The sequence below is a fragment of the Rhea americana genome, unplaced genomic scaffold (assembly GCF_003343005.1).
Source record: "Rhea americana isolate MKP2758 unplaced genomic scaffold, rheAme1 scaffold_48, whole genome shotgun sequence".
Taxonomy (NCBI): Eukaryota; Metazoa; Chordata; class Aves; order Rheiformes; family Rheidae; genus Rhea; species Rhea americana.
In genome coordinates, this window is record NW_028186623.1 from 5614270 (window position 1) to 5636560 (window position 22291).

Sequence of the window (22291 nt, forward strand, 5' to 3'; positions counted from 1 at the left end):
TTTTTTTTTTTTTTTTTTTTAAGCCAATTTAGTTGAAGGCTTGAAGTCCACAGACCCAGCTATTCAGGAAAAAGCCCTTGCTGAGACAGAGAAAAGGCTCTGTGAGAAAGAGGCTAGTGAGGAGGAAGAATGCAAGACGAAGGTGAACAGAACGGTGATCAACTCACGAGCTTCTGTAAGGTTTAACTTTTCCTTTGCAGTTTAAACTGTGTGCAGTTGAGATCTTTTAAATGACATGAGTCCACATATCTTGCCCCAGAGGAAAAAGCTTGGGAAAATGCATACACATATATTAGAAAGTGACTTTATTTTCTTCATGAGCAATCTTACTGGAAGGTATTTGATGTTGCATTTTGTGTTTGTCCAAGAACTGCTATGAACACAAAATATTTCTCTTGGATTTATCCAAGTTAGATGCAGGCATTTTGGTTCCACAACATGTAGCTCTTATTTGCACTTCAGAGACTTGAGCAAAACTAGTTAAGGACAAAAGAGTCTTTTCATTAATTTCATTAGGCTTTGATTCATGCAGTAGGGTCTGGATTTCAATGACTTAGCTCATTAAAGATGAAGTTAAGTCCCTTACATCCTTTGCAAAGTGTCAGTTTGGCATTTCTACTGTATTTCAGTGCATCTGTCACTTTGAATAACTGAACCAAATGTTCCTTTGCTGCTATGGGTTTTATTAGATATCTGTATGTGTACATACATGTACTGTATTTCTGTTTTTTTAGGACATAGAACAAGTGGAGACAATAAATTCAGGTAGGACGGTGTTCCCTGTGATACTTGCCTTCTCTTCAGTCCTATTTTGGCTAAGTTAAGGATGAGGATTGCTGTTACTTCATGCAAGGCCTAAGCTCACTCCCACTACAGTCAAAGCTATTTTTTCTTCTTAATGAACATTCAGTCAGATTAGGCAACACATTCAGGAGTCTTAGCGGTATGGCTGCATTTGTTCATAGTTAGGAAGCTTCTTGCTGTAGTTTGTCATCATATTCTGGCTTCTCATCTAGAAATTCATTACTCTAAAATTACAAGAAGCAAGCTGATCTGTAGAGATGAACTACATAGAGGCGAGTATGCAATCCTGAGATGGTAGGATGGCCTTTATGTATAGTGTATTGTCATTCACTTTCCAGTTTCTTTATGGAGGAATGATTCAGAAATAGCTCAAAAATGACTTCTTCTCATCTGTAGTTTGATTTTAATGAATTTTTTTGTTTGTTTTTTGACTGAAACGGCAATAAAATCTCCTGACTCAAAGATGGCTTTCTGGCAGCTTTGGAAAAGGATGCAAGAGAGCGTGCTAAACGAAGAAAGAGAAATGAACATTTAGCAGATGGTAATTGCTAAAGTTTTTCTAGCTAATACCTTCAGAAACTATTTAGAAGGAAATGGATGACTTAAGAGGCTGTTGTGCCACTTTCTGAATGCCATTCTAACACACACTGAGGTAGTCATGTGGCATTTTTGAGATCGATGATTTTTCTGTACAGTGTTGATTAGCTGAAACAAGATTGTATACTTCATACAGTTGTTAAAACTCATTTTTCTTCCTACTCTTCTTATGATAAAGTTTTAGGATGGAGGGAGAAAGTTTCAGTATTTGAAAGTAGGACTAAGCAAAGAAAAGAGAAATGTTCAGAGTTTGCATTTTAATGGAGGAATGGAGGCTGTGTACACTGGATTGCTCAGAAGTCTCTTACTAAGTATGGCTGATGGCAGCTGCAAGGGAGCTGTGGTTGCTGGAAGAGGAGAATATGATCTCTCTCTTCCTCAGTCACCATTTTGAAACTAATATGATTTTGAATGTGTGTGTGTGTTGTTCTGCAGCTCTGAAAGAGAAAGGAAATGATGCCTTCAGGAAAGGAGACTATGTAACAGCCATTCAGAAATACACCGAAGGCCTAGAAAAACTGAAGGACAAGCAGGAGCTTTACACAAACAGAGCGCAGGTCAGCATACAAAAGTGAGCCACCAGTATACTGCTTTCAGGGTAGTATTGCCAAGAAAGAACACAAAGTTCTTCTGGGTACAAGTGCTTCAGCAGATGCATTACACAATTTATTTGCATCTTGTGTACCTTTAAAAGCTAGCAATGTGTTGTGACATTCATAACACATATCCAAAGACATCTGAAAAGTAAAAGTTCAGGGAAATTGAATAGAGGYGGACTTCCACATACAAGTTGGTTTGCATTAGATACTTGATTTCTTGCCAAGAGATTGTAGTATTCACTTGTCTTACTTGCCAGGATGACTCATTTGTAATACTTCAATGTCACTTTACAATCTTAATGGAAGAGCTACACAAAGATCATTAGAGATGTAAATTACTTCCTTTCTATCCAATAATGTATCTGAATTCCAGAAAGCTTTTTCTACAGTGACTGGTCTTTGCTGAGTGTGTATTTAAGCCTTCTTCTTTGATGTAGCACAGATCAATCCCTGCTCCTCCAAAAGGAGTGAAAATTGTCTTGTGTTATAGCTTCCTTAAAATGTACTGCATTTTCTTTAAATTATCATTTTTGTAGTTGTAGAATGATAATGCTTGTTTTGTGTTCTCTACTTGCCTAGTTTAATCCATATGTGTATATTGAATTCTGTTTTTTTTTTTTTTTTCCCTCATATTTAATCTAAATGACAAACAATCACAGTAAGATGGAAGAAGGGTTAAAAAACCACTGCTAATTATTCTGAAAATAAATCCATGTATTAGGTACATTAACAGCCTAATTTTTAGTTGTTGTTTGTACCACAGTTGGGGAAGACATGTTAAATAGTCTAATTTTTCTGTCTGGACTTTCTTGGCTTTTAATTTCAGGCCTACCTGAAGATGCATGAATATGAAAAAGCCATTAGTGACTGTGAATGGGCTTTAAAGGTAACTTCAGGTTTCTGTTTCTTGCAATCAGGTCAAGCGCCAATGAGAATATAGTTTGTGTATAATGATGATGTAGAGACAGCTCAATGGAAATGAAAGAATGTGGTAATGGTATACAAATTTGCGCATCCTGCGTTAACTTGTTTGCTATAAAGAAAGAAATGTTTCAGTGCTGCCTATATGCAAAAAGTTTTCTACTTTTCAAGAATTCTTCATTGAAAGATTTGTTACAAGTGATAGTAAACTAATTATCGCACAAATTGGTGGACAATGTTGTGTCCGTTTAAAAAAAAAAAAGTTTAAATCCACAAAGAGGAATTTTTCATGTGCTGATGTTATAGGTTAAGATCATGAAATACTAAAAAGCTGAATCCACATCCAGTTGTTACATCAGCTATGCCCATTGGGTGCAATGTGATTGAGAGATCATAATACTGACAACAGCATTTCAAGAAATCTGTTTTTTCCAAAGATAATTGAACCAGAAAAGATAATCCGGTCTGTTAGCATCGAGTTATACGTGTGTGTGTTTGCGACTGTGTTTGGTTTTTGGTTTTTTGTTGTTTGTTTGTTTGTTTGTTTGTTTGTTTTAATACAGCTGCTGGCAATTAATACTCATGTCATTCTAGAGCTAATCAAAAGAAGTGGAAGTTCTATTAAGGCTTAATATAAAAACTTTACACAGCAGAAAGTGACTCGCTTGCAGAAAATGAGCAGTAATACAAAGACGCTCCTGAAATTATAATAGAGTCAAAACAGTCTCTATTAATTGCTCTGGAGTTGGAGAATCTTACTGTACAGCTGAGTTCTTGGCAAGACTTTTCTTGCCTGTAAACATCTAGTGAATGCTTCTGACCTCAAAACATGAGGGTGTTCCCTAGCTCTAGGTTGTGATTCTGCCTTCGTCGTTTTTCTTTAGAATGATAAAATACATCAGTTTCCTTGTGGTACAAAATCCTGGAAGTGTTCTTTTACTTTTTGAAGTTTTCTCCATCGCTTTTTATCCTAATGTCAATTCACCTGTTGTTTCGTGCTATAGTTTAGTACAGAAATGTAAAGTGCTTACGAGTGGATGAGAATAAGCTGCTACCTGGCGGGGTAAACATACTCGAAAAAATTCAGCCTGGATTACTGAACTGCATTTTAAGCTTGTGTTGTGTCCTGATAAAATATGGTCTTAGATACCTTCCTTGGAGACTGTAAGATCTTACTGCTGTTAGGTGAATTTTGATGCTAAGGAAATCTATTAGCTGCCAGTTTTGGGAAGAGGGAAACAGCGTCAGCATTACAGATCGCGAATCCTGTTCATGTGAAGGTGTTGCTAGACTTATTCATGCAGATCTAAATGTTACCTAAGAGCATGAGAGTCTGCTGGAATTACCTAATGGCAGTTTTCTGGGAAGGATGTTAGTACCAGCTGCTTTCAACCTTTAAGTAGATCAGAGCCAAACCTGATGTACCCGCTTTTGTGCTTACTAGTACTTTTCAGGCTAACACAGTTTTAACTGCCCAAGCCTGGAAACGTAAGTTGTTTTTTTTTTTTTTTTTTTTTTTTTTTTTTTTTTTTTNCCCACAGTGCAATGAAAAATGTGTTAAAGCCTATTTTCAGATGGGGAAAGCTCACTTGGCACTGAAGCACTTCAGTGAGGTAAGCTGGCTAAGTCTTGTGGGCACATGACCATGTTTTATTTTGCTTTCAACATGATTTGGATGAGAGGAACAAATTGTGATTCACTGCAAAATACTTTACTACATTTCAGTATAACCTCTACAGACTTCAAAGATCTATGTGCCTGAAGAGAGCAGTCAAGATCAAAAGCATTTCTGATCATTTCAGAAATGCTTGTAATAAAGTAATTGTAGAAGATGGACCACAAATCTACACAAGTCTACCTTGGAGTTCCTGGCAGCTCAGTCTATGAAGGTTTTTCCTTGTCCTAAAGTTGTGATAGGTTTAATTGTGAACATAGTAGCAAGACACACAAATAAAATCCGTGCGGATAGTTGCAGTTCCTTCGTTTTTAATGTTACACCTTATTTGTTATTTTATCACGGGAAACTTGGCTTGTTTTGTTCCTACTAGTTTATTCCTGGCTTTGCGTTTCAAATTTTCATTTAAAATTGCAGGCTTAAGTAGCGACTGAAAATCATACTCATCTKGCTCTACCAATTGCAAAGGTTTTGACTTCTCTCTTCATAATTTTTTTTCACACTTTTTAATAAGTACTGTGATCCAACAGCTGTACAACTTAGACTGGTTGAATTTCTCTAGGATAAAATTTTTTATTATTTTCCCATCTCATCTTAACTTAAGAGTCTGTTCCTTGTCTCCGTTAAGTCCAGGCAGTGCTATCAGAAGATCTTAGAAATTGATCCCCAAAAGGAAAGCCTATTTAAAGGTAAGAAATCTAAATTTTATACTTTTCAAAACTTTTCATGGAGTCTTCTCATGCAACCTTTGTCCAACTGTTGCTTGTGTTTAAGCCCTGTGCTTAACTCAGCACAGCCATGGGTTGTTGTAGAAAGCAGAGTGCTCCCTCTGTCATGGAGCCAGTTTCATTTTTGACTTGAAACTTTACTGTGTTAGAATGGTTAATCTAACTTGCGTTACTTTATTTTGATTTCCAAGATTGCATGAATGAAGTAAACTTAGAGGAAAAAAGAATGAATGAAGAAGAGAGAGCATTGAAAGAATTTCAGTCTGGCAGTGTTACAGYTTTGTCCGTAAAAGAACTTCTGCACAAACTTGATAGGCCTGACCAGAACATCCTCTACTATACAGGAGGGATCAGAGTTTTGACAGGAGCCATGAAGGGCTGTAAGTAGTTAATGCAAAGTTTGTTAGTTATAGGGGTGTTGTAATCCAAGTAGACAGATATTTTTAGGAAAATTGGAGTAGGTTTTGAAGGAACAGAAAAACTGTCCCTGTATTTTAAAAAATAGAAATCAACAGTATGTTTGATATGTCAAAAGCTTTGAGCAGTAGATCTGTTTTTAATCCCTAAATTGATAATRTAACTGAGCTGTTAAGGCCTCTCAGGGGTTTGAATGTTTATGTGGGTCATTTAACAGATGTTTAATTTCTTTTGAAATGATGGCTAGAGCATATTGATTTGCAAAGCTAGTTTCATGTTCAGCCTTTAACGTTGTCAATCACTCTATGCAGCACCAGTCATGAATTAGAACAGTCTTCAGCTTCAGAGCTGTTTMTACTTCAACTAGTGTTGTGATTTCTTTTCCTCTTCTGGAAATGCAGCCTCCCTCTACCCTGCCCCAGGCTGTTGATCCAGTCAACTTATCATTTAAGACTGTATTACAGAAGAGCAGGAGTCTGCCTCCATTTTGGTGCATCACCCAGATGGATCAAAGGGCTTATTTGGTTATATCATTTTTTTTTCCCCCAGGCACTGAGCAAACTTTATTTAGAACAAATGATGGATTCAGTATCATCAATGACAACAAGGTCGTAAGACGGTAAGTGCTCTCCAAAGGAGAACAGGGAGAATAGTAGAGTGGAGTAAGAAAACGAAAAGATATTTTCAGGAAACACAATCACCATGTGAAATTCAGATGAAATGACTGAAAGATAATGTAATAACAGATTTTAATGTTTGAATTGACTGACTTCTATCTGACCTTTAGACAAATAATGCTCTCTTGGCTGCAGTGGAAAAAATTGATGGATTTGTGCTTCTGTCTTTGATCTCCTATTTCTCCATCTCTAATAGTGAGAGAGGTTTGTTAACCAGTTGCAAAAGAACCTCTGATGTAAAAGCTTAGTTACTTTGAGCATATCTGGCTCCTACAAATTGACATAGGTCAATATCTGGCATCCTAGCTTTGTAATGTAATCTGAAAAACTACTTAATCCTATAATTTAAGAACAAAGATCATCYGTGGGGACTTGTCTTCTGCTTTTTATAATGATAGCTAAGAAAATGCATGTTAAATTACATTTTGGTAATCAAGAAAGAAATCTGACGAATAGCTATTTAAATAGCTCCCTAAAGTCTGTCTTAAATGGGATCTGTTCTGTGAGGTGTATTTGAGTCAGGTTCAGATAGACAATGGAAACAAGACTTGTGCAAAAGATGTGAYTTGAAATTCTTGCACAACTAAGTTGGTTCTGAACATGATGTGGTTGAACAGAGCAAGCGCTATTCTTGAAGTTTCAACAGTCATTAGCTCTTTTTAAAAACTAACATTTCTAATTTAGAGGTTTCTGCGCAGAGAGGAAAAATACTACTGAGGTGGATCTGTCTGTTTCACTTCTCTTCCTTTGGCAAGCTGTCTGCACTGGGAATGGTAAAACTAATCAATGCTAATCATTGTTAATGCACTGTTAATATGGCCCTTACTATGTCTAAAATCCTTTTGTATGAATATCCCTTCCTCAGAGCACTTGGGTGTAAACCTTACTATAAACAAAGTTTTACAGGTTAAGTGCAAGTGCTGGAGATGAACTTTAGCTGCAACTGCAATTTCACCTGTTGTATCTATCACAAGGTGAAATTTACACTTTGTTTCAGTGCATCTTAAGACCACTTAAGGAGTGGAACGCAAGTTACACAAGGCTATTGCTTGCTGTTAGGATAGTATCACTTTTTTTTTTTTTTTTTTTTTTAAAGAAGTTAAACTAGTGAAAAGCGGGTCTGTATAGAAATGCTATTGGAAAAGGGTGAGGTTGATATCGTTTGGCAACTAGGGAATTAGTAGTCACTGGAAGGTAGTCTTTGCCTCCAGTTCTAGGACGTTTGCAGATAGGAGAGAAATGTACTGGAATGGGGCTAGTGGAGAAAATGTAGCAGTCTGGCACACAAGGAAGATTTGGAATGCTTAGAGTCAGCATTTCACCTGACCTGTATGCCATGGGATCCAGCTGACACCTAAGAGCATATCTRTGCTTCAGGTAATGGAGGAGATATGATTTATATTTTGCCTGTAGATGGTTAGCAGGGAATACAGGTTCAAATAAAGGTTTAGCTCCATGTGTGTGCTTGACAGGGCTTGAGCAGCTTTGTGCCTAGCAGTTTGCAGACAGCTGATGAAATAACCATGTGGAGAGAAGGAACGCTCTGTGCTCTTGCTTCTACTGACTGTTCTTTTGTAGCAGTGCACACTGACCAGGAAGCTGGCATATCACTAGTGAGAGTAGAAGTTTAAACATCTAAATGTATTAAAGCAATGGAGCTGAGGGAAGAGTAGCGGGTGTTCTACCTTACCATTGCTCTGTAGGAATGTTGGGCAAGGTGAACACATCAGTCATARTGAATGATCCCATTAGTGGATGAAGAAGATATTAAGCCTTTTAAATCCACCCCTGGGTGGAGGTGGGGGAGGAACAAAAAACAACAAAAAAACCCCAAGAGGAACAGGGTTTTTATAGTACGTAGTTGATCATAATTTTTTTTTTTCCAGGGGAAAATCAGCGTCTTCTGTTAACTCACCCTGACATGAATGTACAGCTGTCCGAATTACTTTCTTCTGGGGTACCAGAGATTCAGAAGGAGACCTTGGCACTAATCTCCCTCTATTCAGAGAATGAGAACGGGAGGAGATTGCTGATTAGGCACCAGGACCTAACCAAGTAATTAATGCTACAGCAATTCAGAAAAACTTTGATATTCCCTGGGCTCCCAGAGGTTCAAACTCATTCCGCTAGCACGTAGCTGAGCAGTAAATAGCTGGCAAGCTTTTTGCAAATTTGTAGTAACCCAATAACTTTGAGACTTCTGCCCTAGAGTGGTAGGCCTGCTTGAGCCRAAACTCTATAGTACTGGAACAGCAGAGGTAAGAAGTTAGGTATGTAGGGACAGCTGCTTTGGTAAATTTTGCACCTGAACACGCTTGTGAAGCTAAATAGAAGGAGCTTATTCTCGGAGATGTGTACCTAATTTTGAGGCATAGTTACTTTTCTAAAACAGTAAGAGTGTGTTTGTGTGGCACTCTAGCAAGGACTTATATTGTTATCTCTTAATGGCTTGGGGTTGCAAGCTGCTACTCTCTCATCCTGTGGCAGCTGGCATTTTTGATTATTGACAGTGCTGCAATGACTCACTAAGTGGAGAAAGAAATGAGTCTATTACCTCTGTACTGTTGTCTTGCTATTTCCTTCTGCAGTTAAGCAGAGGAGAAAATCTGATGTTGGTATTAAATGATTTTAAGTAACTAATGAACAGAAAAGGTTCTTMAACAGGAATATGCACTTTAGTGTATGATATACCATGTTAACTCCAAGATATTGTTCCTCAAAGGGAAAGTTAAGACATGAGCCATGTGTGAGAGGAAGTTTAATAAAAGCAGATAACACTGCTGTGGCTTGGAATATCAGGAACCTGGAAAAAAAAATCTTGTGTCAGCTTCTGGAAAAGATTTTAGGACTAATTGCTAGAAAAGTGAGGATGTTCAGAAGGTGAAGTTGCAGGTATTGAGCTTGTTAGCTGTTGGGCTCACTGCCAAAAAGGGAGGAGACTGTAGTTCTCTTTTTGAACTGCAACCTTGGAGGAGGATGGCAGGAAATTTCAGCTCAGCGGAGGGGCATGAGGTATTGAAATCATGTGAATTGTATGCAGCTTCACATCACATAAGCATACTGTCCAAGAGCTGAAAAGGTAACTGGTATGATGATTTATCAATTCCGGCAGGAGATGAAGTTTCCRTTGCTGCTTGGGAAGGTTAACCTCTCCCCAAGACTGTTGCCTTTACTCAGTCTGTTTCTTTCAGCTGTTCAGGTGTCAACRCTCTGACCTTCCTTGCATGTGTTTATAGTCTATTGAAAGCTGAGTACTGGGCTGACAGTGTCCTGTCCTGACTGGTGCATTCTGCTTATCTTCGTTCAGGAAGCTTGCCAGCAGTAAAGCAGCCCAGTTTCAAATGTCTTTTGAAGCTTACATGCTGATGAAATGTTTTAACACTGATGGGTATTGGTGCATCTCTGTTAAAATCGGTGCAGTTGTGCAAGGAAGTACAGTTTTGTAAGAGTCTCATGCCAAGACCTTCTCACAATGGCAGTTAGGTGACTGAGTATGTTTGGAGCATGGAGTATATGCAGCTTGGCTGAAATCCTACTGAACTCAAAGGCATTCAARATCACAGATTATACCAGTGCACTTAAGCTGCAGTTTTGAACCTTAAACCAAAACTGACCTAAGTTTGTGTGTTTTTTTTTTTTTTAAATAGGTGGCTACAGATTTTGATGATGTTTGTCAGCAGCACTGATGCCGAGGCTAGCAGTGCCATGAACATACTGACTGATCTAACCAAAGAGGAAAAGTAACTTGCATTTCTTCATTTATTTCTAGAACGTTGTGCTTTGAAACATACCAGATGACCTTATCACTGTCTCTAAGGGCAGCTTGCAGAGCTATATTTTGAATGCTTTCTTTGTCCCATGGACAAAGAACCATTTTAAAGTGTACTAATAGATAAGAAGCTGTGGTGGAAATGAAAGGATTTTTGTATCTTTTGGAAACAAAGACCTGTAATGTTTCTATGGCTGATGGCAAACTTGTGCCATCAAGTTTGCCCAGGTATAAGTCTGAAGAAATTTGACTTATTAGTTTAGATTATAAGGCAGTATTTATTCATACTGAAAGAGGATAATTGAGAAAACAAATGTATTAGCTTATTTAAATTATCCATGCTGTTTTAAACTTTGGGTGCTAGGACTTAGTTCCTGTACCTAGATGGTTTGTCAGCAGTAAAGTTGTTTAACTTGTCTCTTTATTGCTATTGTGTTGGCTTAATTTCTGTGATTTTTTGCCTAAAGTTCTACRTGTTTGATTATTGCTTTCTTTATCCTGAACAGATTCAAAACCCAGTGTCGCATCAAGTTTTCCACAGATGTTTTACCTTTATTCAGCCAGTTGCTGGTATGAAAGATCTCAGTTCCTGTATTTCTTGTTAACTTTTGTATAATGTCTTTCAATCATTCTTTTCAGTGTCACAGCCACTTGCTTATAGCTCAAACTCCTCTGTGGTAGAGGTGGTTACTATATTTTTGCCTTSTTCTGTAGAAGCAAGAAATCCAGTTATGTTATTGAGACTTGCCTCAGAAAATATTCTTCTCAGTACTTAGAGCTTGGCTCATACCCAGTACTGGCTTTATAAACAGTGAAAACTCTAGACTCTTTTGGAGAGTCCTACTGATAATCTGTCAGGCCAAGATTTCACCCCTTAACTTTGCTTTAGACAGTCCTTGTTGTGACTTTAATCTACTGTCACTAACTGGTTGTATCTTGGAGAATGATTTTCTGTTCCTAATCTGAGGGTTAAAAGATGACATTAGGTCACAAACGAAATAAGTTTAGTGGTTTGGGTCTCTTTATTGGCTACTATTTATTTGCACTAGAAACTTATTTACAATACTGTTGGTGCAAAAACATGTCTTCAGGAGGAGTGGAGAGATGACACAGAGCATGGGTTCTGTTGCAGAATGGCAGGTATACCTATAGCTAGAAAGTAAAATATTTTTCTGGTTTTTCAAATGAGCATGAAGAAAATACAGCAATAACAGCCTTTTTTTTTTTCTTCACTGCTTGCTGTTCTCTGTCTGAGCACACCTTACAGCAGAAGCTGTTATGTTCTGTAATCTGAGTATGTGACAGTGGGCAACRTTTGCAATCTGAGATCAGGGACCACAAACTATTTCTTCAGCCATGTGAATTTTTCAAAACAGGCTCAGAGATTTTAGTTGTGAAAATGAAGGTAACTTGCAAACTTCAAACTGTTTGGGTTTAATGCAAATAAGACTGATTGTAGAATCCTAGTTTCCATTGCCAAAGGGGTAGGAACACCCATTTGTTGTTTTCTTGTCATTTGTTCTTAAAACTGTTACTCTGCTCTTCTGGTTTTTAGACCTCTGCCAAGCTGGTGAACCAGACAGCGCTTGCCCATTGTATTGGYATCATGGGAGATCTGTGTGCTGATGTGGTCATACGAAAGCAGATGGCTGACTGCCAAGAGTGTTGGCAGGCTTGCTTAAAKCTTATGGTAAAGAGACTTGATTGTATCCTCAAAACAGTGTTTTAAGACTCTTATCTTGTGGAAGTGATGGTTGTGTGACCCTGTTTTGTCTGCCTCCCCTAATAACTCACAACTCTTAACTTTTATCCCTCAAATCTGACAAATGGATAAAGGTCTGAGTTGTCTATTGCTCATGCAAGTTGACTTGGTAGGTGGGTGGAGGAGTGAGGTCGCATCAGTGGTCCCTTTCAGGGTAGGGATGCAGTATGAACTTGGTCCTTAGCAAGCAAAGAATTCAGTGTGTGGGAAAAGGTTTTCTGAATTGTCTAAATATCAGAAGTCTCAGTTGGACTGTACAGCTTTAGACACCAAAGTCAACCATAAGAGCAAATAAGAAAGAAGCTTCCTCAGCTCTGCTCATAGGACTTTATCTTTTTTTTTTATTTTCCCTCCAGTTCACAGTACATCAGAGGAACACTTACCAGTAGGTAAGCACACAGTAGACTACAGAAATAAACATTCTCAACTTCTGAATTGGATGCACTCTTCTCTCCTCTGTGTATAGGATGAATGTCTGTCTGGTGGCAGTAAACTCAAATACCAGGAGTGCTTGTTTGCAGTGCTGGGCCTAATGATGAATTTGCTGCTTGAATCAAATGCAGCCATCCAGGTAAACAAGATGTGTGAATGTTATTTGATAGCCTTCTTACTTTAATTATTTCCCTGGAGATTTAGAATTGCTTGAACAGTTACAGTATCTTCCTCCCTTTTTATTGTAAACGGGCCTGATACAAAACCACTGAYACCATACCAGAAAATTCAAAAGTAGGAGGCTGGTGGAGAGGGGATGACCATGGAATATCATGAACCTTGCAGTCTACACAGGGGAGGAGAGCTTGGCTGTGCTGTAAAGAATTTTGAGCCCTATTTCCCCTTAAACTTGCTGAGGAACTGCAAGCCTACCAACACTGGCTTTTACTGGTGCTTAGTTAACTTAAAAAAAAAAAAAGAAAGTTATTGGTGTTTAAGGTGATCATTAAGGGTAACTGACAGTTTGAAAAATCTAAAGCGAAAAGATTTAAGGAATTTTCCGTACCTTCACCTGCCATGTACACACATTTGTTATAAAAATAGCATAGAGTACATACAGTACATCTTCATAGCAGTATAAATGTGTTTTACATCAGTCTCCAGTTACTCAGTATTTGCAGATGCTTAGCCTATTCCAAAATAATGTAAAACCAAAGATTTCATCGAGAAAGTAGAATTTTTTAAAATTACATATGGGTACTGAAGAGTTAGTAACTTACTGCCATGTRTACCTTAAAGTCGTCTTTGGATTCTTTCCTGTAGGCTAGCTTTCCTTTCCAGTCCATTTCTGCTCTAACATCTCACTTGGCAGTTGGACCTGAAGCGGTCAGTTGGACCTGAATTTTTTTACATTGTTTTTTTCAGTATTTTGCTGTGGACATAAGTGGGAGATGCATGTGTCTCCTCAGCAGTAAGGATGGAAGGATTGTGACAGTAAGTGGATATTAGTGGACTAAAAAGAATGTGTTAGCTGACCTGAACTGAATTCTTCAGGGCAAACTGATGCCCTGTGCAACCTTTTTGAAGTTGGCACATTAGGCTTTGAAGCCTAAAAAAATGCAATTATTATCAGTAAAGAAATATAGCACTTGTATTGCTCAGTTCTTGATATTATGTTTGATACAGTAGGGTTCTCCATGTTCTCTTAAAATCTATTTATAGAAGTTCTTACAAATCATTTGATTTTTTTTTTAGGATGGTTTTCATTACAAAACTCTTTCAAAGTGTTAATCTAGAGGCAAAGGAACAAGAGCAATTTGGGTGTTTAACAGCTGTTTCTTTTTACAATTCTTGCATGTGAATCATTCTTAGACAACTGTATTCTCATTTTTGTGCAACTCCCACGGAAAGGTGAATTGATAAGAGTAGATATGGTCTCAAATGGGAGTGCTGTCGCCTCTAGCTGAGCTTACACGAACATTTATTTCTGAGCTGTTTTACTTACATTGACTTTGACTCGATACCGGCAGTGCTAGCCTAGTTTCTCCTGTGAATTTCAGTGAACAAATATGCGAGGAGCTGTCGTCATCTCAGTTTAGTCTCCCCTTTACACTGAGCCTTTAGAAATGCAGAGTTCAGTTTCCAGTAAGAAGAGCGAGTAATGTCCTAAAGATGTTATGTTCATTATATTTCTGTAAATTTTTTTTATCACTTCTGGTTTTACTCTACAAACTGCAAATTATTTTCTTTTTGAAAACTTCTGACAAATAAGCATAATCTTTCTTTTCTCCTGTTCTTTTCTCCTTAAGAGAGCCATCGGAGTGCTAAGTCGCATCCTGCCGGCATCCTCCTCAGCAATAGAAGAAGTAGTAAAAGGAGGAGTGGTGAAGAAAATGATCAAATTTTTGAAAGTAAATTAACTTAGCAAATTTCACTTGATTCTACTTTTATAGTCCCTGAGGAAAGCCGATCAAAGTTTCCCCTGTATTTAGCCTCCTTTTCCAAGRAAGACTGTTACTCTGGATGTACATCTGCATCATGTTGTCCATAGTGCCAGAGGAACTGTGCTGYCAAATGCAATTTTAAGGAGTTACAAGAATAGGCAGCCAGAGAGGGGAGACTGACTTAGTCTTAGACCCTTATTTCCCTGAAGGGAAGGCAYTGAAGAACTGTGACACTACTGCCTTGACACCTATATGCTGCCTTATTCTTGTMGTCTGTAGCCCAATTTGTTCAGTAGTTCCCATACGAGCCAGATGCCTGTGCCCATGCACACAGCTCTACTGAGGAGACCTGTAAATTCAGAAATTTGCTATTGTAGATCCACCTTGAGGATTAAATCCTAAGGCTAGGGTAGTCTAATTCAGACTATTGTAAGGCAGTGGAGCCCTCCTCACAGATCTATCAATGAATGCTGAATCAGGCTAAGGTAAAACTTGTCTCTAAATTTATACATACCTTAATCTGCAGAAACTGTTTTGCTCTATATCTGTGTATCAAGCCTAATGCATATCCACTCAGTCCTGTCTGGATGCTATAGAATCACTATGATGCAGATAAAATCAGCATAGAAAAAGGCTACRGCACCCAGCCCAGCTCTCATAACTTGCAAGCATCAGAGAAGTTAATAGCTTACATCAAAGGAAGCAGGCTCCAGAGCTTAAAGGAATTGTTTATGTATAATGAGGGTGGGAAAAGAGATATTCTTGTTTCATTTTCAGCCTATTCTGAGATTGTACTTTATCCTCTCCATTTAAATGGTCAAAGCTCTTAATTTCACATTCAGTGTTAAACTCCAGTGTGCTGAGCGACCTGGTGACGGCTTGAATTTCTCCTGTGAATATTTTTTAACTTTTTTCAGTATTGTACAGTGCAGAGTCAGCTTCATAAGTAACATGCACATGCACACACTCACTTTCCCTCTCTCTCTCCTCAAAGTTTCTTTACTCTGCCCTTCACTGTGTTGTAAATCTGCCACTTTAATAGTYTTATTCCCTTATCAGTTTTTAATTTTTGACAGTACTCCTGTGATGTCAATTTGAAAAGCACATTTATTCTTGTGGGTGTCCCATTAAAGGTCAGGTTATTATAGCATGAAGGTCTGAGTCACTGAAGGTCTGTGTCTGAGTAGTCATGAGCTAATATATTAAAAGAGATGGAGGGGGAGCTGAGATGTATACTCTACAAAGGTCTTAATTTGGTATTTGTGCTTAGGCATAATACCTTAATATCTCCATGGTACCTAGGCTATTYTCTGTCCTTGAGTAAGCTGGGATATGAACTGTATTTATTTATTTTTTTTCAATAAAAAACTAGGCTGGAGGACAGATCACATCCAATTATGCTATAAAGACCCTTTCCATTTGCACCAAAAGTAACAGCCAAGCTCAAGAAGAAGTGGTGAAGTCAGATAAAAGTAAGTGACAACTTTACTAATTAGAAAATTAATGAAGAGAGGCAGTCTAAGCATCATCTGAATACTTTCTTCCCTTCTCAAACAACTGAATGTTGATTCACTCCTGCAAGATTTCAGCCATGTTTTCTGAGCAATGTGCCATTTTTATCTCCAGAAGCAATGCTTAATGAGCCTTGACTCTGTGTGTAGATAAAAATGCACATGTCAGATAATGAGCCTGAGTTACAGAAACCGTTCTTTAGTAGAATGGCTTGATACTCCCCCCTCCTTGCCCCCAGGGCCATAAATCTGTATATTTTGAAAATACTAATTGTTAATTATAACAGGGGAGGGCCCTTTGTCCAAAAGTTAGTGGCTGAAATAAGGTACTTCATTTAGACTTCTAATTTCTAATGGTTGAGTTTCTTAATTTCCTTCAACTTACATGTGGAAATTTGTCTTGATATTAAAAGGAAATGGGTACCGAGGAAGAGTAATAATATCAAACAGGTGTATTTGGGTATTTTGAGTTATTAATATTTGTTCTAATTGTTAGAGTAACACTACTTGGCTTTAAAATCTAGGTTCAGTTAGTGATAAAGYAATTACAGCTAAAAATGCTTAAGTTTTATCTGGATAGCTGAATCTGTCAAGAAACTGTCAGCTTGTATGGTTCCATTTGAACCCTAAGGATTTTAGTTCGTTAAAACCCTCTTAGAGCATCATCTTCCTATTATATATTCCATGTCAGTGGCACTGTCATCTGTAGATGAAGCTTTCATTTCCTTAGGTAAGCAGTGACACTTTACTTTGATTTTTTTCAACCAAAACTCACTCTGGGTGTTCATCTTATGTAAAGCTACTGTTTTTGTCATCTGTTTGCGAACTTACATGCTGTCCTGCTGTTATGAGCCCTTTGGAGTCAAGCTATAGTATTATGACATTACATTGCATTCCAGCTGGGCTGGTTAGTTCAGCTTTCTGCACCAGCAACTGCTGGTACCACTATTGCAGTCTGGAGCAACCCTGCCTTTTCATAAGACTTTCTGTTGCAGCAGAAAAAAGGGAAAGTGTGATATGATTAGGTAGAACAGATGGGACTATGAAATGAAATCAAAGCGGATTTGTGTAACCCCAGGGAAACCTCCTGCATGTGAAGGCCATGGCTGTATTGTATTTTGAAAGCAGCCTCTCTAAATGGTCCTAAATTTTGTGGCCTGAGGAGATGTAWCTGCTGTTTACAGATGCCACTATTAACCATACAATTCTGTATGAAGAGTATGGACCAAATACTCTGCTCCTATATGTTAGCATAGGTTACTGAAGTAGATGGAACTGAGTTGATTAATGTTAAAGATGTGTAAATTCTTTTTTGGGGGGAGGGGTGTTGGGAGAGGAGAGTGTGGCTTTTTTGTTTTCTTCCATCTAGTCTTTCCAAAATAACATTTCTGTCTTAACAGATTTAGCTTGGCAATAAAGGTGCTCTACTCTATGCTTGAGCTGTTATTATGATGGGGTGAGAGGGCTTGATTTTAAGTTCAGTGCAAGATCCCTTTAGTCTGCAAGCAGGAAATGTGGCATGTTCAGTTTCAGGGAAACATTTAACAAATGGAGAAACAAACTTATGCTGAAGACCCTCTGAGAGTAAATTTTTCTCTCAATTTTGTGAGAACAGCATCTAGGTGGGAGAATCTGAGACATCGTCTTGGATCCAGAACCTTGCTAGGAAATTACTCCGCTCCTCCAGACTTTCTAGAAAAATATCCCTTCAGATGCGAGGCCTACTTTTTGGGAGCAAGGCTTTTCCTATGGAAATGAAATGGCCTGTGATCTAATGCCATTGATCTGCATTTTATAGGATTAACTGTTTTATTTTTTCAAGGATCAAGTGTTTATGCTTAGCTTTTAAATCTGATTGTCTGAAGAACAAGCATTTTGGAATGTGTTTCTTGTATTGCTTGCYCCATATGTACTTAAATCCTCTTAATTTGAGCTTTCTCTTCAGTTCCTTGAGCTCTTGTTACTTCCATAGGAATAGATGTCACTGTTCCAGACAGCTTCACTTCTCTTAATACTGTTGCAGTTATTTCACTGTTTGCTTAATAGCCATGGGCAAGTAATTGCCACACTGCCCAGCCACAAGTTTCTGGGATCCGGGATACTGAAACTATCAGAGTTGAGATGAAGAGAGGAGAAAATGTGAACGCTTGCTTTCTTCCTCCCAGGGTTTGGTGTGCTGCTGAAGCTCTTGGAGTCAGAGAATGAAATGATTGTAGGAAATGCTGCTTTCTGCCTTGGACAGTGCCTCGTAGTTCCTGGAGCAGCAACATCCTTACTGAATTCCAATGTTGTGATGATTTTGTTGAAACATGCTGGTGGTGATGCTACAAACACTTCTGTGCAGGAGAATGCAGCAATTGCTCTGGGGAAGCTTTGTGTTGCTGAACCAAGGTATTGTAAAACAGACTATTTATTCTCATGTGCCAACCAGTCACTACTAGGTGGGAATTCTTGAACTGRTGTGAGGACCTGTTTGGCAACTAGAGGCCAGTGGGGAATAAACAGGGGATCCAGTATCACCTAGTTGGTGCACTCAGTTTTACTTGTAGAGCAAGCAGGGAGTGGGGGGGGGAAAAAGCAGTTCAAATAAATATCCTGTGGAATTTGTCACCCTCCTACCAGCTGGAATTCCCACTTGTGATACTGTTCCCTGAGTCCTGCCTTAGGATTCCTGTGTTACTATTTGGCTTGCTTATATGGTTTTTCAAAGGTCGTTTTGCATTGTTTTCTGATGTTACTTCTGCTGGAAGAATGGAAAGAGGAAGAGTCGTGTTACAAGTTTGTAGGGGTCAGAGAAATGAGAACAACACAAAAGATAAATGTCAGCAAAGAAAGTCTGTGCTGCTGAGAGTATGCTGAGTCCTAGCTAGAGGCAAACTGTCAATTGTGTATTGAATTGCATTCCAGACAGAGGAACTGAGTTCCAGCATATTAATATACTTTTTAATTACTATACTAGAAATCTAGGGATAATGCTTAGCTTTACAAGTTTGAGAACCTTGCTTCTGCTGGTAGACAGACTTCCCAAATTAGCAGTAGAGAAAGTATCTACTGAGATTTGCAAAACACTCCTGAGGAATGAAAAGGAAGAACTTTGTTTTGCTGGTTTTGTTAATTTGAAGTATCACCTGCTTGATCATTTAAGTATTTAGAACTTTTATTTTCTTTTTTTTTTTTTCTTGTGGGAAATAGTAATCTAGGAACTGTTTCTCATGCTATCTTTAGGAGGAATTTGGGTGTAGCATTAAACATCCCTGACAGTTTGGGCATGAAATGAAGCAGAGCAGTGGAAGCTTAGAATTTTTGTTTGGTCAGTCTTACATCATCTCAGCATCTTATCCTTCCTTTCTGTTTTGATCTTTTCAGGCATATTTTTCAACTGCGGGAGCTCAATGGAATGGCCATTCTGAACTCCTCTATGAAATACGTGCATAGTGTTTAAAGTTCTCAAGAAAGCTTCGGTACATGTTGTTAATACCATTTGTTGTTGAGTATTGCTTCTTCATTCTTTTAATAAAACTATTCATAGGACTTTTAATCCTTTTTTCATTTTTTGCTGTTCCTTTATAGAAGCAAGTGAAACAACATCAATATAAATACAAGAAGAAAAGTTCATTTGTATTCTAGGCTAACAGTTAAAGATAGGAGCTTGTACTGGACTTGTCTTTGCTGTAATAAATGATGGTGCCATTTCTTACTGGCAAGTTCCTTGTTGTTAAATCATGTTAAAAGTCAAGCAATGTTAGACCAAGGGCTTGTCTAGTCTACTTTCCAGTTCATGTGTCCAGTACCCAGTGTTTCAGAAGGAAATCCAAATATTGTGCACTAGCGGCTAGACTGTGCTTCAGGATAGAACGCTTGATACCACCTTGTGCTCTGCTTAAACCTGTGGGTGCTCATATTAACCTGCTGATGTGTTTTGGTCTTAATTTCACTAAGTGATCAGTGTCAATGATATCTTATGGCAGTGAGGTTTACAGATGAATTATGAGCTCTCTTTCCTAGCAGTGTTGTATTTACTGTCTTAGTAAACTTAATCAGATTCCTTTGTCCTTTTATTGTGTGGTGTCAGTACAGTAGTTGACTTTCCTAATCCTAGGAACTTTGTCATGGCCCCTGGTACTCATCTTTGATATTCTGTATGGTCATTCTTTATTTAAAGAGTAACACAAATGGCAACACCCTTCTAGTGTGTATGTTTCCTACAGAGGTTGATAGTGAATTAATATTAACAGTGAAGCGTAACTTGAAAAGAAAGTTAGTAATGCATTGCTCCTACCTCTTATGTGTTGTTCCAAAATGCAGTTTAAACCTTGTAAGAGGTTGAAGAGTTTGCTTTCTGCACTAAAGCATCGCAACTTTATTGCTGGAGTTCACTGTCAACCATAAAATAAAGAGCCTTGGAGTCAAGGTGAAGCACAAGGAATACACAATAATCGCCTGTAAATCATAAAAATGCAGCTTTAGTTCATGTTCAAGATTTTCTGGAAAGTGCATCTAGTGAGGACTGTATGGCAGTGTTGCTGACAGAAGAGTAGCTATAATGCTGTCAGCTGAAGGCTTTCRAATTTAACAAATACATCCGCTTATTTGTGAAGAGATTATGTGACCTAGAGTATAGATTATTTTATATATTAACAAATAGTCTCCTTACATATAAGCAGATGCACGTGATATATAGTATAGATTATCCTATACATATTATATAGAGAAATGCCTTTTCAGGGCATAAGTGGTCTGCAAAGACAGTAATACCACTATTTCCATTAGAATTATTTCTCTAGTTATAATTTTGAAGGTTCCTGCTGTTCAGTCTTAACAGTTGCAATTCCAGTATCTACTGATGATTTATTGTGCTGCTTCTCATTTGTGAGTGTGATACAGATTGAACTGTAAATCGCAATTTAATTACAGTATCTAAGATGCAAAATATCTGTTTTAGTCTAGATAGCACAATAATATAGGCTTGGCCTCACTGCCAGCTATGGGAAGACACTTCAGGGAAAGCAATGTTTAGGCTATCAGCTAGAGGAATAAGCAGAGTGAAACTTGGAGAGGTGGAACTTCTGGAAACAGCCTTTTCAAAGGTATTTAAGTAGCTTTATTTTGTTAAAAATCAATTGATTCCAATTCCAATTGGTGCAGTTTTTTTTCTTTTCTTTTTTTCTTTTTTTCCTTTTTTTTTTTTTTGCGCAACAGATTATTGGTTGTTGTCTGGCTTAAGCTGTTATAAAGTAACTCAATACCCTGCCCATTCAGAACAAACACTGCAAATGCCCATTACAAACAGACAGCAGTGACTCCTTAGCCAGCTGCTACCTGTCTTGAATATGCTGTTATTGGGCTGATTCAGGAGTTGCTTCACAAGATGCAGGAAAAATTTCCCATCTTGATTTTGTTTGCGGCTGAACTACTGGATTTGTCTGGTGAGTGATACATTTAGTTCTAACCTCAAGTGATGTCTTCCAGCCTTCTTTTCCTACAGTATTTGTGAATGATGGCTAAGTATCTTACAAAGCGTTTTCAATCTCAGATGTGTGACCACAATAAGATGAGGGAGCAGTTTTTCTCTGTACATAGAGCTGTCCTGAAAGTCTCAAAATAGTGATTTAAAGGACTTGTTATGGGAGTGTTAGTGGCCCTGAATCAGGGCCCAGTTGTGCTACATACCAAGAGACAATCTCTGGTATAAGTAGTGTGCAGTTGGGGGGGAAGCAAAAAAAAAGGGGGGGGGGGTGACTTATCACAGAGTAGTTTAATAGTGAAATGGAGGATCGAACTTGCATCTGCTGAACTTTGGTTTAGAATCCAGTTTTCTGGGCACCACTGTTCCTGTTAATTAAAATAAGCAGAATTTTTCCTCTTCACTGTGTGGTAGCACGTTTTTCTGCATTATTCTCTGGAAACAGCTGTCTTGCTGAATATTTCTGACAGCTTGAAATCAATGATGAGTCTGTAATGCTGTCATGCTTCAGATGAATTCTTGGGGCTGCTGTCACTCATAGCAGACCAGTCAGTCTCTGCTTTCTACCTCATATTATCTGCAAGCGTTCATAAATTTAACTTGGCTCATTTAAGTAGTCTTGTGTATTTTCAGCAGGAYACATCTCTTAAGTAAAGATAAGCTTGAGTGTGTTCAAAGAGTATTCTATCCATCTTGAAATTCTAGTCTTTTGCTCTTTTTTCTTTTTAAAAAACACACCTTGTTCCTGTGCAAAATTGTGTTTATGTATATTTATAACACTTCCACTGAATCAGGATCTCAGATAAGTATTTGAGTTTGTCTATACCTTTAGACAGTACCTATATTTCTTCGTGCCTGGGCCAAACCATAGGAGTTCTGTTTTCCTGTACAAAATCACAATTCTAACTATTTTATACATGTAACATACTAATCTCCATCTGTTAACCTTTGTTTATTTTTAGCAATAAACTAGTTTTTTTTTTTTTTTTTTT

At 38.0% G+C, this 22291-nt stretch overlaps 2 protein-coding genes across 2 annotated transcripts in view; both read left to right on the plus strand.

Annotated features, from left to right (window-relative positions):
• Positions 1–19889, plus strand: part of TTC12 (tetratricopeptide repeat domain 12) — a 21690-nt gene extending 1801 nt beyond the window's left edge. The window contains exons 2-21 of the mRNA XM_085316747.1: positions 24–175; positions 735–765; positions 1268–1345; positions 1837–1958; positions 2827–2886; positions 4463–4534; positions 5225–5285; positions 5516–5704; positions 6291–6360; positions 7103–7191; positions 8305–8473; positions 10066–10158; positions 10694–10757; positions 11743–11877; positions 12416–12520; positions 13306–13374; positions 14190–14291; positions 15697–15796; positions 18001–18226; positions 19202–19889. Coding sequence (XP_085172873.1) covers positions 24–175; positions 735–765; positions 1268–1345; positions 1837–1958; positions 2827–2886; positions 4463–4534; positions 5225–5285; positions 5516–5704; positions 6291–6360; positions 7103–7191; positions 8305–8473; positions 10066–10158; positions 10694–10757; positions 11743–11877; positions 12416–12520; positions 13306–13374; positions 14190–14291; positions 15697–15796; positions 18001–18226; positions 19202–19277 — 2063 coding nt within the window. The 3' untranslated portion in view covers positions 19278–19889. The remainder of the gene's footprint in view (positions 1–23; positions 176–734; positions 766–1267; positions 1346–1836; positions 1959–2826; positions 2887–4462; positions 4535–5224; positions 5286–5515; positions 5705–6290; positions 6361–7102; positions 7192–8304; positions 8474–10065; positions 10159–10693; positions 10758–11742; positions 11878–12415; positions 12521–13305; positions 13375–14189; positions 14292–15696; positions 15797–18000; positions 18227–19201) is intronic.
• A 1168-nt stretch (positions 19890–21057) lies between these two features.
• Positions 21058–22291, plus strand: part of LOC146589182 (uncharacterized) — a 13193-nt gene continuing 11959 nt past the window's right edge. Inside the window, exon 1 of the mRNA XM_085316890.1 lies at positions 21058–21261. Within this exon, the coding sequence (XP_085173016.1) occupies positions 21204–21261 (58 nt within the window). The 5' untranslated portion in view covers positions 21058–21203. The remainder of the gene's footprint in view (positions 21262–22291) is intronic.